The sequence below is a fragment of the Coniosporium apollinis genome, assembly GCF_000281105.1.
Source record: "Coniosporium apollinis CBS 100218 chromosome Unknown supercont1.65, whole genome shotgun sequence".
In the NCBI taxonomy this organism is placed as follows: Eukaryota; Fungi; Ascomycota; class Dothideomycetes; genus Coniosporium; species Coniosporium apollinis.
The window spans coordinates 1-13,316 of NW_006913327.1; the positions used below are offsets into that span (position 1 = coordinate 1).

Sequence of the window (13,316 nt, forward strand, 5' to 3'; positions counted from 1 at the left end):
TGCCCGCCTTTGCGACGAGACGTGTTAGATCTGAAAGACAAGCAGCGCAGTGCGCAGACACCTGTCATGTCTCTCAATGGCTTGGATAGTCCCAAGGTTACTGAGGCTTATCAATCAGCATTGACAGAAGCGGGCGGCTGGTCAGTCAACCTCAAGCTGGAAGGCTTATCTGAGAGGGAACGACGCACACCAAGACTGACACCCGTGGTGCACAGGTTCCTGCTGAAATACGCTTCGAGAGACGAGATCGAAGTCTTCGCGCGCGGTAGCCGAGGCGTGGCAGAGGCACGAGCATCAATCGCGCAACACACGGACAAGGCCCCTCTCTACGGCTTTCTCCTCTACCGTCGGCGGAAAGTCCTGATAAAATACCTCCCGGAGGGCACCTCACGGCTGCTGCAAGGTACGTGTCGCAATCCGTTCATCGTTTAGTCGCCGGCGCAGACTCCGCTAACAAATTGCAACAGCACGTGTAGCTGTCCACTTTCAAAGCATTGCCGACAAATTCTTACCTCATGACACAATATTTACTATCAGCTCCTCCGAAGATCTCAATGATTTCACTTTGACTGCAGCATGTTCGCTGCACGCCGCCGCCTCATCGAGCCGCTCGTCCAGTGGCTCTGCGCGGCGCAAGAAGTTGGATGGTATAACAGAGGATGAGGAGGAGGAAAAGCCGGGCACCATAGACCCAGTGCAGGAGGAAGGCACTGTTTCCGTCCTAGGCACAGCTATTATGGGTTCCTTAGTGCCTCCAGAGCTGCAGAGGGTTGATGCGGCACCAAAACGCGTGTCTATTGATCGGCCGCCCATGACACCAAGAGCTAAGACATCCGTCTCCCAGCTGATGCTCGGTGTACTCCCAAGTCCACCCGCTGCCTCGATCAAGGAACATGCAGCCTCCGACTACGCGGCTTCCATAACCTCTCTTGAACAATACAAATCTCGCGTACCGCTGGAAGACCAGTTACGCCTGTCTTCATACGAGGAACGGCCTAACATCTCGGTTACACACGATCATGACCCTTACAGTTACATGTCCGATCAATACGGCTTCAAGCCGAAGATCAAACTAGGTCCGCGTCCAACCACAAATCCAAGAAAACGTCCTCACACCTCAGGGACCGCTTCGAAGGAGCGAGCCATATCAATCCTACCTGCAGGACTCAAAGTCGCACCGCGGAAGCACGACCGGGACCCATCCCCTCGCAATTCCAAAGGGCTGAACCCTGTGCCGAGTATGAGTGTGCCCCCACCACCACCTATACCTAATAGTCCCGAGATATCCATTGTGATGTCTGCACGACCAACGTCCAGTGGAACCGCCAAGTCTCTGCCTGCATCCATCTATGCTAGGTCAACCGGTGTGACACCTGAAAAGCAGCGGCTTGTTAAAGCACTAGAGCTGAGGAGAAAGCGGCAAAGCGCTGCCCGCTCCTTGAAAGCAGAATCCATGGAGGCGCCACCGTCTGTACCATCTATCGCTGAAGAAGAGGGCACGGACGATGCCAGGTTACTTCCGAAGAGCAGTCTCGTAGAAGACACTGCGGTTGCGTCGAGGGCGGGAACATCATTTCTAGGCATGGCCCAGGAAGAGTACGATCCTTTCAACGCATCTCGAGCGCCAATGCCTGTCAGCACAAGGCGTTCGAAACAGCATGGAGACATAGCTATGGTGTATATCTCAGACACTAGGCCGAGAGTGCGAGCTTCAAGGTCTTCCCTTATGGAATGCCAGCTTGCCACCAAAGACTTGGAAGCCCTGGCAAATGAGAGTTCGGCGGAAGATGTGGATCAGTCAAAGGTTGATTCTGGAGTGGACGTTGACTATACCGAGCCGCGGGAGCCAGAGCAGGACGTCTCAACAGTTGCAGCCTCATCACCAATTTCCGACGACTTGACAGACGCTTCTTCCACTCGTCCATCATCCGCATCTGAGATACTCCATCATGATGCGTCACCATCTACAAAAGGCGCCGAGGCAGCGCTCTCGTCCAATCCTGATATGCGTACACCAGAGCCTGCGTTCGAGAGAAGGAAGGAATCCTCACCACAATCCTCGCCTACCGCAACCAGCGAGCCGGTTGTAGCCACTGTCAGAAAAGATGCGGATAGTTCCCTTCAACCGAAGACCGCCAATAATTACGATGTGATTAGACATAGCCTGTTCGTCGGGGGCGGGCACACCATTCATGTTACTGGCTCGCCCACCAAGTCGGAGCACTGGAGCAACAGCCAGACAGGAGAGAAGGAGAAGCGTCGTGGTTTTGTGGAGCCGCTGCACGTCGACTGCAACAGTGCCGAGAACTCAGACGCAGATTATCTTTCAGACGACTCTTTCATGGAGGAGCTGCAGAGCGCAACTGTTGAGGAGGCGAAACCCATGTCTGTATCAATCTCGAGATCTCCGGTCTTGCCTTTCTTTCCAAGGAGATCGAGCTCGGCGCTGTCCGTAGATCGTAGAGTGGCTACAGATCAGGCGGCCAGCATCGAGCCGCGGGCAAGTGAAGATCATCTCTCACCTGAGCCATTTACGGTCAGGGCAACAAGACTGCCACCCGCCTCTTCTTCCCGCCCTTCATCCCCATACTACGAGGCTGTGTCGATAGCCAAGAAGACAAAGGTTTCGACTGGTATATCCAAGAGAATACAAGCCCTGGCGGACAACCTAGATCGAGAGACTCCTGTATCGACCTCACACAGCCCTACAGGGTCGCCCGACTTCTCGAACTCCCTTGTCGCACTCCGCAAATCATCTTTTGCGCAGGAAACGCCGTCCAGACCAGGTTCGTCCGCTGGAATGCACAGATCACGGCCGAGCAAGACTTCGTTCCCATCTGTACTAGCTCCTTCTGACTGTCCCGCGTCCCCCCTCCCGCAGTCATCACCGGCGCCGAAAGACGGCATCTCCACAGTCTACAATGTTCTTCAGGAGAACGACGGGCCAGAGTCCATCTCCGTCACCGCACGCATTGTGCGTGACGGCCGTACAGAGAAGCCCGACCTGACCATGCCAACAGGGGCGACACCACTAGAGCTGCATGAGTGTCCAGTCGTCATCGAACACCAGATAGCGAGCCCTAAGAAATTGACTACGAAGGCCAGCCCCGCGAAGCCGGATGCAGCACTGCCGCTAGCTTCTCCAACAAAGCCAATGAGAGACGGCTCCTCATCTGCACTCCCCAGATCGTCGTCAGAAGTTAGCTGGAAATCATTTGGTCGCCGAATGAGCGAAGCCAAATCCCCGCCGCCATCAAGGTCCGCTAGAAGCATGTCAAACACCAGTCTCAACAGCAGTCTCGATGCTTTCGATGAAGACAACGTTGATGAGAAGAAGCCTTCCAAGGCGAGCCGCCTCTTCAAGCGGATGTCTTCTTCTCTGTCCTCCGCTTCACGAAGAAGCATACAAGTCATCAGCCCGCCAGTTCGGGAAGAAGACCGGGACACCCTAGACACGGCGGAACCACCGAGTGCGGTGGTGATAGGCGACGTGAACGTGCAGTTCCCCGACACGCTGCTGTGGAAGCGGCGATGGGTTGAGATCGATCCCCAAGGCAATCTTCTTCTCAGCCCTTCGAAGGCGAATGAGCATCCCCGAGGCGTCACGAAACGGTACCACATCACAGACTTCCAGCAGCCGTTTGTGCCGGATCTGGACCGGCAGGAGTTGCCGAATAGCGTCATTCTGGATTTTGCAGATGGGAGGTCGCTGCAGTGTGCGGGCGAAGACTACACGACACAGGCGGCTATTCTGAGATGTATGTCTGGCCATTTCACAATCATTGGCATTGTAACTTCTGCTGATATATTGAATAGCGTTGAGAGAGTCCCAACGAGCTTGGAGAGAATTCCAGCAGCTACAGTGACACTACCATCCACGTGATACCCGCATTAAGCTCCAACACGCACGCCCGTAATGTCTTATTATATCTTTTTGTGATACCGCAACACACGCGGTTTGTATACCACTTTTCTCAGCGCCCGCAAAGCGCAGGTTTCACGATCGCAAGACGAACTTCTGCATTTCTGTTTTGAGATGGGTGGGATTAGTCGCCGTCTGTCCGGCTTTCAGAAGGGGCTGGAAAGGGAACGGGGGCCCATCTGTTGTCTTTTTTGCCGCGGCTGTGGGTGAGGGGCGGAGGGTTGGATCATTGTTCTTGAGGATCTGGCGGGGCTGGTGACCCCTTTTTCTCACGGAGGCATCTTAGGTTGCGCTCCAATCATGTCCGGAGGAGAGGGCGCCGAGAAAACCATGTCCGCGTCGAGCTTCTTTTGTACTATACCACTGGCAGGTCGAGGGCTGTACTGCCGATAATGGCGATGAAGGAATCGACAAGAATTCTTTCGGTGCGACGTGCTCCTTGTGTCTATACTAAAATTGCATCATTCGTGCCAGTCCCATTCAGCCTACACCAACTTCCTGCGTTCTACCATCTCAGCCGACGAGAAGTACTTGAGTGTCTTCGTTGCGATCAAGTCCCACGGCTTGAACAGCACGTGACCTTCGAGTTACCAGTCACCATCCACCGCCTAGGGGCCGTTCACCTTTTCTAACCAGCTCGCAACTCCGACTCCCAGCTTCCACAACACACGTAACAGTCACATGGAACACTGGATGATCGTCAACACCAAATGTAACGGCTAGTCTCAGGAACACAGAGAAAGCACAGCGCTCGAGATCGGCAGCGGCAAAGTGTAACAGCGGATAACATGAAGACTCCGAGTCTCTCCAGGGACTATTCCCTCTCACACTGTTCGGACGATGCGCGTGCTGTATGAGTAAAAGATAAAAGATAGTAAACTAAACAGTCAGGAAACAACCCCAGAAGACGAAGTTGAGCACTTCGAAGGAAACATCCCGTTCACTCCTAGAGTTGTATACCGGCATGTCTAGCAATATGTATTACTGCTCTGTGGTCCGCTCTCAGTCACGAACACTGTCAGCACTGGTCATTCCAGAACTAATACTGGAAGAACGGAAGATGTTCCCTGTCTGTAAACTCCCAGATTGCGCCCAGAAGCACACTCACGCGAGACAGGCTCACAAATATCGATATGATCTTCAGGGACCCCTCTAACCATTATGAACGCCAAAGGGCTCAAGACCGCCCGCGGGCGAACACGCGATTAAGAACACTAATCGTGGTGCCTCGTCACTTGACGCAGACTGTGTGGATGAAGGCAATCAACAAGGCATTCCCTATCGTAGAGGGTCGCGAATCGGCGAATTATAAGGCGATACGAGCGCGTGCGTATACAAATGCCAGCGAGGACCGAAACAACCCATATCCCACAATGGATTTATTGGAGTACGAGATCATCGTGACGGATTTTGAGACAGTGCGCAATGAATACGTCAAGACGAAAGCAGCCATTGCTGATAGTAGGGAGCAAGTCTCCCTCCCTATTCTGTCCACCGAGTACCATCGATGTGTGCTAGACGAAGCACACCGGATCAGAAACGGGTCAGCAATAACTATAACTGCGGCAGCAATAAACAAAATCCGATCAACATATCGAATTGCAATGACGGGCACACCATTCAATAACGAGTACACCGACGTGCATGGCCTTATCGAGTTTCTTCGCATTCCACCATGGAACAACCAGCAACTGTTCATTTCATCATTCATGAAGAAGCCTAACGGTCAGAGGGACGTTAAACTGCTGGACGGACCAAGAAACGCTATCCTATCATTGACTCTCCTATCAATGATGGTTCGCTATGTACATGGCGACCAATATTGTCCCCCAGACGGCCCACCCGAATCGATCTTCCCTGAGATCGAATGTGTCCCCATTGTTTCTGAGCTCACTCCGACTGCAGGAGAGAGAGCCGACCAAGAGGCAACGAGGTTCCAGTGGGATGAAGACTACAAGGAAGAGAACAAAGACAGGGGCTCTGATATCACACCGAGTGAGCTCTTTCGGGAGCTGATAAAGGCACGTCTAGCTGCCATACATCCGGAACTACCAAGCGCACGCTATGGAGAGTTCGGCATAGACGACGCCATCGATGATCAGCACTGGCTCCTTGTGGAACTCGCATGCAAGACACCATCAGAACCTCCCCTGAGACACAACTCGAGCAGAGAGGCATTCCGCGCGATGATGGCCGCCTCACCTGGTCGGTGGCGGTCAACAAAAACAACGAGAGCCGTACAGTCGATCAAGGAGCACCTAGGCAAGCGTACCGGCAAGATTCTGTAGGTCAAGATGCAAGCAACAATCGCCGATTGGGAGCTCCTTCGGAATCGCAGCGGGAGAACACACGAGGTTGTCGACAAGAATGGCAAGAGTATCAGTAGGGAGCCAGTCTCCCTCCCTATCTTATCGACTGAGTACCATCGATGTGTGCTAGACGAAGCACACCGAATAAGGAACGGGTCAGCGATGACCGCAACAACATTTGTAATGAACACAATACGTTCGATATACCACCAAGGTCCTCTACCTAGTGGGGCCAGACGGGAAACCAAATCTCGAATATCCACTCGACGCTGCCAGTATCCAGATCCTTCGGACGGGTTCTCCGCCGACTCAAAAGAGGCTGCCCGCCGAGCTGAACGAGATTCTCAAAAGCCTCAAGAACTACACCAAGTTCAACGATTGCAATGACAGGAACGCCATTTGATAACGAGTACGCCAACATATACCCTTTCCTAAACACAGTTCCCGCGATAGCATCAACGCAAGCCAATCACATTCCGGCTCCTGAGCAGCTTAGCTAGTAGGCAATTAGACCTTACTAACGAGGCGCTTTCACGCTAAGACAACCATGTCTAGGCGGTCTACTCTAAACAGCTGTAAGTCGATGGGAGAGTTATCTTCTCCTAAGGGACGTGTTAATAGTCTCTAAATGTCTAGTCACCGGAGTATTAAGAAAAGATATCGAATGTCTCTTGGCCGGTCTAGCCCACCTAAACATTTGGTCACTCTACGCGCGAATACAGCTAGTCAGTCATCGGCGCTTCTCTCAAGTCACGCATACCATTGATCAACGATCAGTAAGGTATACGACGCTGTGGTGTCAGTTCAGAACGCAGTAGCGCCCACCCTGTACAGCAAGTCAACATGGCGTTGCGGGATGCATCGACACGCAGGGAATCATGCACAGAGGCTCAGTTCGCAATCCCGGTAGACCTCACTCCCGTTTATCTCAGAATTAACTGACATCATGTCAGGCCTTGCAGCATGGAGAGGCTAAAATTCGGGACTGAGTACTACAAGTCAAAGCCGCGCCTAGCGAAGGGCAAAGACGTATTCGTCGGCATGCACGACGAGAACGCCTATCTGGAAAAGTCCGCCAAGAGGCGGCGGCACAAAGTGGCAGATCGCAAGAAGAAGAGGGCGGCTTATGATAGACGATCTTGGTCTTCTTCACTTGCTACGAACTATCCCACACCCTCTTCGTCGGGTATCCCTTAATCAGAACATTGGTGCATTCCAAACGACTACACAAATTTCTGCCGCATCTTGCATGGGCGCCGGGGCTCATCGCTCAAGAAGCTCGAACGTAGGTATGGAACAACGAAACGTGACAGTGCTACGAAGCAGCATAGCGCAATGATGCTCTTCAACGGTGCCGTACGATAATGCTGCAAATCTCCACTCAACGGAAGACTCTGACACAGTGGCGAGGCTACTGTCGCCAGAGGCGATTAGTCGACTATCGCGGATGTGTATTGAAATTTGTCAAGGGCCATCCATAGGTATCAATGCCAACGGAGCACAAGTGTAGACACCGGCGTAACGAATAGGCAGCGCTACTTCCGTCGGATAGGTGGTGCAATTGGGTGAAAGTTGTAAGTCGATCGAGAGGAATCGGAGTAATCACGCGATTGCGAATTGCCGGATGTAGCGGACGAAACACCGACGATTATAACTGCGCTCTTAACTACTAGAACTCTGAAATCCTCTACCGTCTGAAAGCTGTGGCGGCAAGACTGATACCAGAGCAGCTTGAACCCTCCCGCGTGTGGACGGATGGTGAACCAAGGTTATCGCCGTCTATGGGGCGTGATGTTACTGGCGCACGCATGATCAGTACCGTATAAAAAAGGTGTGCAAGGCATTCTTTTTGTTCTGTCTAACAAGCTTAAGCCTTTCCGGCTGAATAGCAAACATCCATCTGCCACTCCATAAGCCTGACCGTCTCCTCGACGCCCTCCTCCATAAGCTGAGTCAGGCTCAGCCTCGGTGCTTCCCGCTTGAGATGCTCCAGATAATCGTCCAAGACTAACTTGTTCACATTGATTTTGGATACGCCCCTCTTGATGCAATCTCTCATAGTCTGCTCGCTGAAGCCATTCGTGCCATGCAACACAATCCTCACGCGCTTGTTGGCGAGCTCCCGTATTGTATCAAGCCTGAATAGCGATCATTAGCTGCCACGATCTTCAGTCAGTACTCGTACGGCCAACATACCTGTCAAAATCGAGCTGCGGGCCCCGAGACCCATACTCGCCATGCACGTTGCCGAACGCCGGCGCCAGAAAGTCCACGCCTGTATCCACAAACTCCTCGATCTCCTCCGGCGTCGTCATTACGCCTTCCAAATCCACCGTGTCCGCAATACCATCCTCTCCACCCTCAATCCGGCCCGGCTCGGCCTCAGTCGAGATGCCTCGCTCATGGCAGTACGCCACTAGCTCCCTCGTCTTGGCCAGATTCTCCGCTTTCTCGTGGTGCGACATGTCAACCATGATGGAGTCGAAGGGTAGCGTGTCGGCAGCATGTCGGATCAGAGCTTCGTCTTGGGCGTGGTCCAGGTGGATGGCTATGGGGATGGAGGCGCGGGAAGCAGCATCGGCGGCGGCGCGGATTAGAAGGCCATTCGAGAAGGTGATAGCCCAGGGGAAGACTTGGATGATGAGGGGGGAGCGCTTCTGTTCGGCGGCCCGCACGAAAGCGATGATGTGCTCGATGTTGTAGCTGTTCGAGGTGAGTATGGTGCTGGGTGAGAGTGCCGAGATGTAAGCCTTACGCAATGGCAGCTATTACACCGTATCCGCCCTTCTCTGCAGCTTCGAGGATCTTTACCGTTTTATTGTTTTTTAGGTTTGGATGAGCCATCTTGAGGGTTGGTGAGAGGGGGGCTTGCCTCCTCTCGTCGTCCTCTTCAACAGCGCCATGATATCCGATTTCCCTGGTGGATTCTCCAACGATGTGTTCGAAAAGCTCCGAGCACAATACCGAGCTATCATCGCGATGCGCGTTTCGGGTGTTCGGTTCGGTGTCGGAAGCGGGCCGCGATCTGCACAGCGCCATGTTCCTGCCTCGAGACGGGGCGGATTCCCACATGCGGGGCCACCTCCCGCGTCTCTCTCCGCATTTACTTCGACTGAGGACATGGGAGGGTTCGTCACGGTAGTCCCGTGATAATTTATCATGAGCCTTCAAAAGCAGCTATGGATGATGCAGAAGAGTTCAGCAATACGATTGCCGTTGGTCTGCGTAGCCACATCCCAGAACTGCCGCCATAATGACTGATAGAGTATCGACGCTGGGCCCGGAGGGCCCAAAGAAGCAAATCAATCTTGATGGAAAGGTCATTGCAATAACTGGTGCAAACAGAGGTGCATTTACCTTTGTCATCAGTTCGCTACGGTCTTGCTGATTTAAGTTAAGGGATTGGGCTTGGAATAGCAGACTGCTGTCTCTCCAATGGTGCAAAAGCCGTATACTCCATCGACATTGGGGACACTGGCGAAGAGTTCGAAGCCGTATCGAAGCGCTATTCGGGACAGATTCATGCACTCAGGGCGGATGTTACGAAAGAAGACTCGATGACGGACGCTGTCAATCAGATCATCCAGAAAGAGGAAGCCCTCCATGGTATGGTAGTCAATGCGGGGCGGACGAAGCACAAGGCCGCTTTGGACTTCACTACTGAAGAGATTGAGCAGCTTTGGAATGTCAATGTTAGTGTGCATCCCCTAGAAATTGATACTTTGAAGCTGATTGTGGTCAATGCAGCTTTTCGGCTCGTTCTACTGCGCGAGGGTCGCCGCGAGAGCATTCATCAAATTGGGCGTTAAAGGATCAATCGTATTCACAGCTTCCATGGCATCCTACAGGCCAAACAAGGTATGCATGGAACATCCACAGCTCCTTCAAATGCCCCGCTCACACCAGCCACCAGCGCGTACCCTCAGCGCCTTACGGGGCCTCAAAAGCCGGCGTCCGTAACATGACGCACACTCTAGCCATGGAGTGGGCACAGTACGGTATTCGCGTCAATTCAGTCTCACCCGGTCTCGTCAAGACGGCAATGACGTACTGGGTGGAGCAGCAGCCGGACTGGGAGCAGCAGCTCAAGTACTATGGCGGTATGCCGCGCTTGGCTGAAGTCGAGGAGTTGGGTGGTGCGTATGTGTACTTGCTGAGCGATGCGGCAAGCTACACTACTTCCATTGATATTCCTGTCAACGGAGTCATTGGAATTTGTTAGCGTAGAGTGGAGAAATTTTTGTAGAGACAGGCGTTTCGATTAGAACATCACACGAGGAGTGAGTACGTTCCACTGATGTCTAGAGACCTTGAGAAAGCTGATTCTTGCGTAGCATGTTGAAATCGTCTACGCTTGAAGTGCTTTTAGAGATGTTCGAGGGGCTGATGTGGAACAAAAAGCTTTTTCCAGCATTACATAGGTTTAGAGAAGAATCCCGCCGACCTTCCACAAACAAGTTGAAACGTAGCTGCGCATTCACGATTGGGCGGCGCCGTCGCCAAAGTGAACTCGCGGTAACTGCAGTATACTCGGCGGGGCCTACTGTTGTTTTTTGCGTCTTTTCATAGCTGTAATCAAAGCTGTGCCACGTTGCGTTTCTATCGTCTAGAATCTGTCACTTAGAAGACACTCGGCCAGCCGATTCAAATAGCACTCTGTAAGCAACTACACACGACATTGTGCAAGGCATCATCTCGCTTTGTAATCTTACTCTTTTCCGCCCTTCTCGATGAGTGACCTACAGCTCACCTACCAGCATCTTTCGCCCACTCCCGCTTCAGCTCTTCCTTTAGGCAGTTGATCGGCCACCCAGTCCTCGCCTGGTGAGCCCCTAGCAGCTCGACGACTGCCTCTCGTCTTGTTGCGTCGTGAGTATACATGCCTGCAGCGTACAGACACTGAGTGCTCGTAACACTCGCGCCTGCCGCAGTGCCCGAATCACACTCCAAATCGACACCGCTGTGAGTGCGCGGATAACTTGATGTGCTGGATGTAGCAACGCTGCCTGGATTGGGAACACTGTCAGGAGATGTAGTCGACGATGGCGCTGTTGCTTGACGGCTCATGAACAGCTGCGTTTTGGCGATGCCGCATATGGTGTTGACGGCTTCGTCTAGGTGCTTAGAGCGAGCGGCGAACTCCTGGAAGCCGTTGGCGGCGGGGCGGTAGATCAGGAGGAGGATCCGGGCGAAGGAGTACATCTGGATTGCGGCGCCTATTGGCACACAAGGTCTGTCTCAGCTCATGCTTCGCCATTTGTAGAGTAAGAGGGGAAATCTCGTGGACTTGTTTGTTCTGAAATGAGATCGCACGGAAGAACGGTTCAGCTTACCAAACGCAGGCGGGTTGATCCATATCGGGCTGAAAACCGCTCCCTCCTCTTCCGCTTCAGCCGGCAGCGGCTCGAAGTGGGTGCTCAAGCTCTGACGCCAGTCCTCAAGCATGCCGAGCAACTCATCCGCCCTCTCGATCCTCGCCTGCAGCCTCCTCTCGCCCGCTTTGACCTCGTTCTCGCTGCTGAAATTGACTGCCTGACTCAGTAGATAGATAGATCGTCTCGCCAGCTCGAATTGATCCATGCCCCTTAAATCCCTCCTAGGCTTGAAGAAGCTGAAGCAGCTCCTCCTCTCACGAAATGCAGCCCAGAGGTCCTGCCTCAGCCACGCCCACCAAACCGCCTGCTTTAGACCGCCTGACTCGCCGTGGTTGTCTTGGGAGCGCTGGATCCAGAACACGCCTTTGAGGTGCCGCTCCCAGCCGTTGCCGCCGTCGACCATCTCGTATGTCGAGACTATCAGCGCGGTCGCGATGATCTCGAGGCTGCGGGTATAGCTTGGATGTTGCAGCGCGGACTGGAGGTACTGCAGTGTCTCGTAGTAATATTGTACAGCGACCGTACGGTCGAGGAGAGGAATGGCTAGCGATGGTGATTTGATGGACAGGTGACGAGCGGAAAGGGCGAGAATGGCTTTCATGAGGCCTTCATTTTGGAGCGCGAGGTGCGGCACGAAGGTCGAGAAGTGCTGAAAGGGGTCGAAGAGGTCAAGTGATTGCGCGACGTGGGTGACGAAGCGGCGAAATATGGGGATTTCGGGGTCTTGGAGGCGGATAGGTGCTTGCCACAGTGACTGGTCGTCGAGAGCGGAAGTAGTGTTGGAAGGAAGGGGCGTAGAGGCAATAGCTTGTGGTGAGCGAAGCGAGGAGGCACCGCTGTTGTTGACCAGGTTTGGTACTGAAAAGTTCGGAGTGCCGAAGCTGGGAAACGTGAGCCCAGCCTGGGGGTCCGTTCTCTGCATGGCCCCATTCGACTCTTCTGGCAAGTTGAAAGAGAAGTCGTAGTCATTGTGGTCGTTTGCTGCGTCGTCAGCGAGCAGCCCAAACCAGCGTATAGGCGCAACTTCTCCAGGAAAATTTGTCCAGCCACTAAATGTTGACTGAGGGCTGGACGTTTGTGCAGCGTCGTGTGGAGAAGCCCAGTGCGGTAGGCTTGAGACGCTTGAGATTCGTGCGGGCTCTGACAACTGTGAAGCCTGCGGGTTCTGCGTTGGTATTGGCCAGCTGGTCATGGTATCAATCTGGCCTAGGATATGCTGAAGGGTCCCCCGTGCTTCGCCCTCGTTCTGATGTGGTGCGGAGGCTTCGGGCAGCTGAGGTGCTTCTGCCGACGGCTGCCATTCTGGCTGACGGCCGGATGCTTCCGCGGCATCCTCTATGCTAATGTCGCTTGCCGGTTGACTAGCTTCCTATAAATTGAATCAGCGTCTTTATAACGACACAACGTTTTGAGCAAGAACAACTTTTCGACATGCTGGAAGCTCAATTTTTACGAAAGTACACCGCCTGCTGGAGCGAAACAGTGGCGTTTACATACGCCTTGAAGATCGGCAAAGAACCCTTGCATTCCGTTCCTGGGTACTTAACTACCTGAGTGACTTTGGTATCGTTTTACTAGTTCGTTCTCTCCGTGAGACACTTCGTTGCTGGCATGTTCGTCCTTGCCTCCTCGACGAAAGAAGCACTCTGGCGCGTGAAGTCCCTAAAAACACAAGGAAATACTGATTGATATGGGAGTACGTTGAATCGA

General features: G+C 53.3%; 6 protein-coding genes across 6 annotated transcripts; 4 read left to right on the plus strand and 2 right to left on the minus strand.

Annotated features, from left to right (window-relative positions):
* Positions 1–66: 66 nt before the first annotated feature.
* Positions 67–3,866, plus strand: W97_08819 (uncharacterized protein; the record flags this gene model as incomplete). The annotated part of the gene is made up of 4 exons (XM_007786686.1): positions 67–140; positions 216–403; positions 468–3,758; positions 3,817–3,866. The coding sequence occupies 4 exons, from the start codon at positions 67–69 to the stop codon at positions 3,864–3,866; spliced, it is 3,603 nt and encodes a 1,200-aa protein (XP_007784876.1).
* Positions 3,867–5,295: 1,429 nt separating this feature from the next.
* Positions 5,296–6,210, plus strand: W97_08820 (uncharacterized protein; the record flags this gene model as incomplete). The annotated part of the gene is made up of 1 exon (XM_007786687.1): positions 5,296–6,210. The coding sequence occupies one exon, from the start codon at positions 5,296–5,298 to the stop codon at positions 6,208–6,210; it is 915 nt and encodes a 304-aa protein (XP_007784877.1).
* A 984-nt stretch (positions 6,211–7,194) lies between these two features.
* Positions 7,195–7,428, plus strand: W97_08821 (uncharacterized protein; the record flags this gene model as incomplete). Its single annotated transcript, XM_007786688.1, has 1 exon — positions 7,195–7,428. The coding sequence occupies one exon, from the start codon at positions 7,195–7,197 to the stop codon at positions 7,426–7,428; it is 234 nt and encodes a 77-aa protein (XP_007784878.1).
* A 670-nt stretch (positions 7,429–8,098) lies between these two features.
* W97_08822 (tagatose 1,6-diphosphate aldolase) lies at positions 8,099–9,075 on the minus strand (the record flags this gene model as incomplete). The annotated part of the gene is made up of 3 exons (XM_007786689.1): positions 8,099–8,369; positions 8,428–8,934; positions 8,987–9,075. 3 exons carry the CDS (start codon positions 9,073–9,075, stop codon positions 8,099–8,101), a joined length of 867 nt encoding a protein of 288 aa, XP_007784879.1.
* Positions 9,076–9,484: 409 nt separating this feature from the next.
* Positions 9,485–10,453, plus strand: W97_08823 (uncharacterized protein; the record flags this gene model as incomplete). Its single annotated transcript, XM_007786690.1, has 4 exons — positions 9,485–9,578; positions 9,631–9,923; positions 9,979–10,089; positions 10,145–10,453. The coding sequence occupies 4 exons, from the start codon at positions 9,485–9,487 to the stop codon at positions 10,451–10,453; spliced, it is 807 nt and encodes a 268-aa protein (XP_007784880.1).
* Positions 10,454–10,977: 524 nt separating this feature from the next.
* W97_08824 (uncharacterized protein) lies at positions 10,978–12,798 on the minus strand (the record flags this gene model as incomplete). The annotated part of the gene is made up of 2 exons (XM_007786691.1): positions 10,978–11,447; positions 11,565–12,798. The coding sequence occupies 2 exons, from the start codon at positions 12,796–12,798 to the stop codon at positions 10,978–10,980; spliced, it is 1,704 nt and encodes a 567-aa protein (XP_007784881.1).
* Positions 12,799–13,316: the final 518 nt, after the last annotated feature.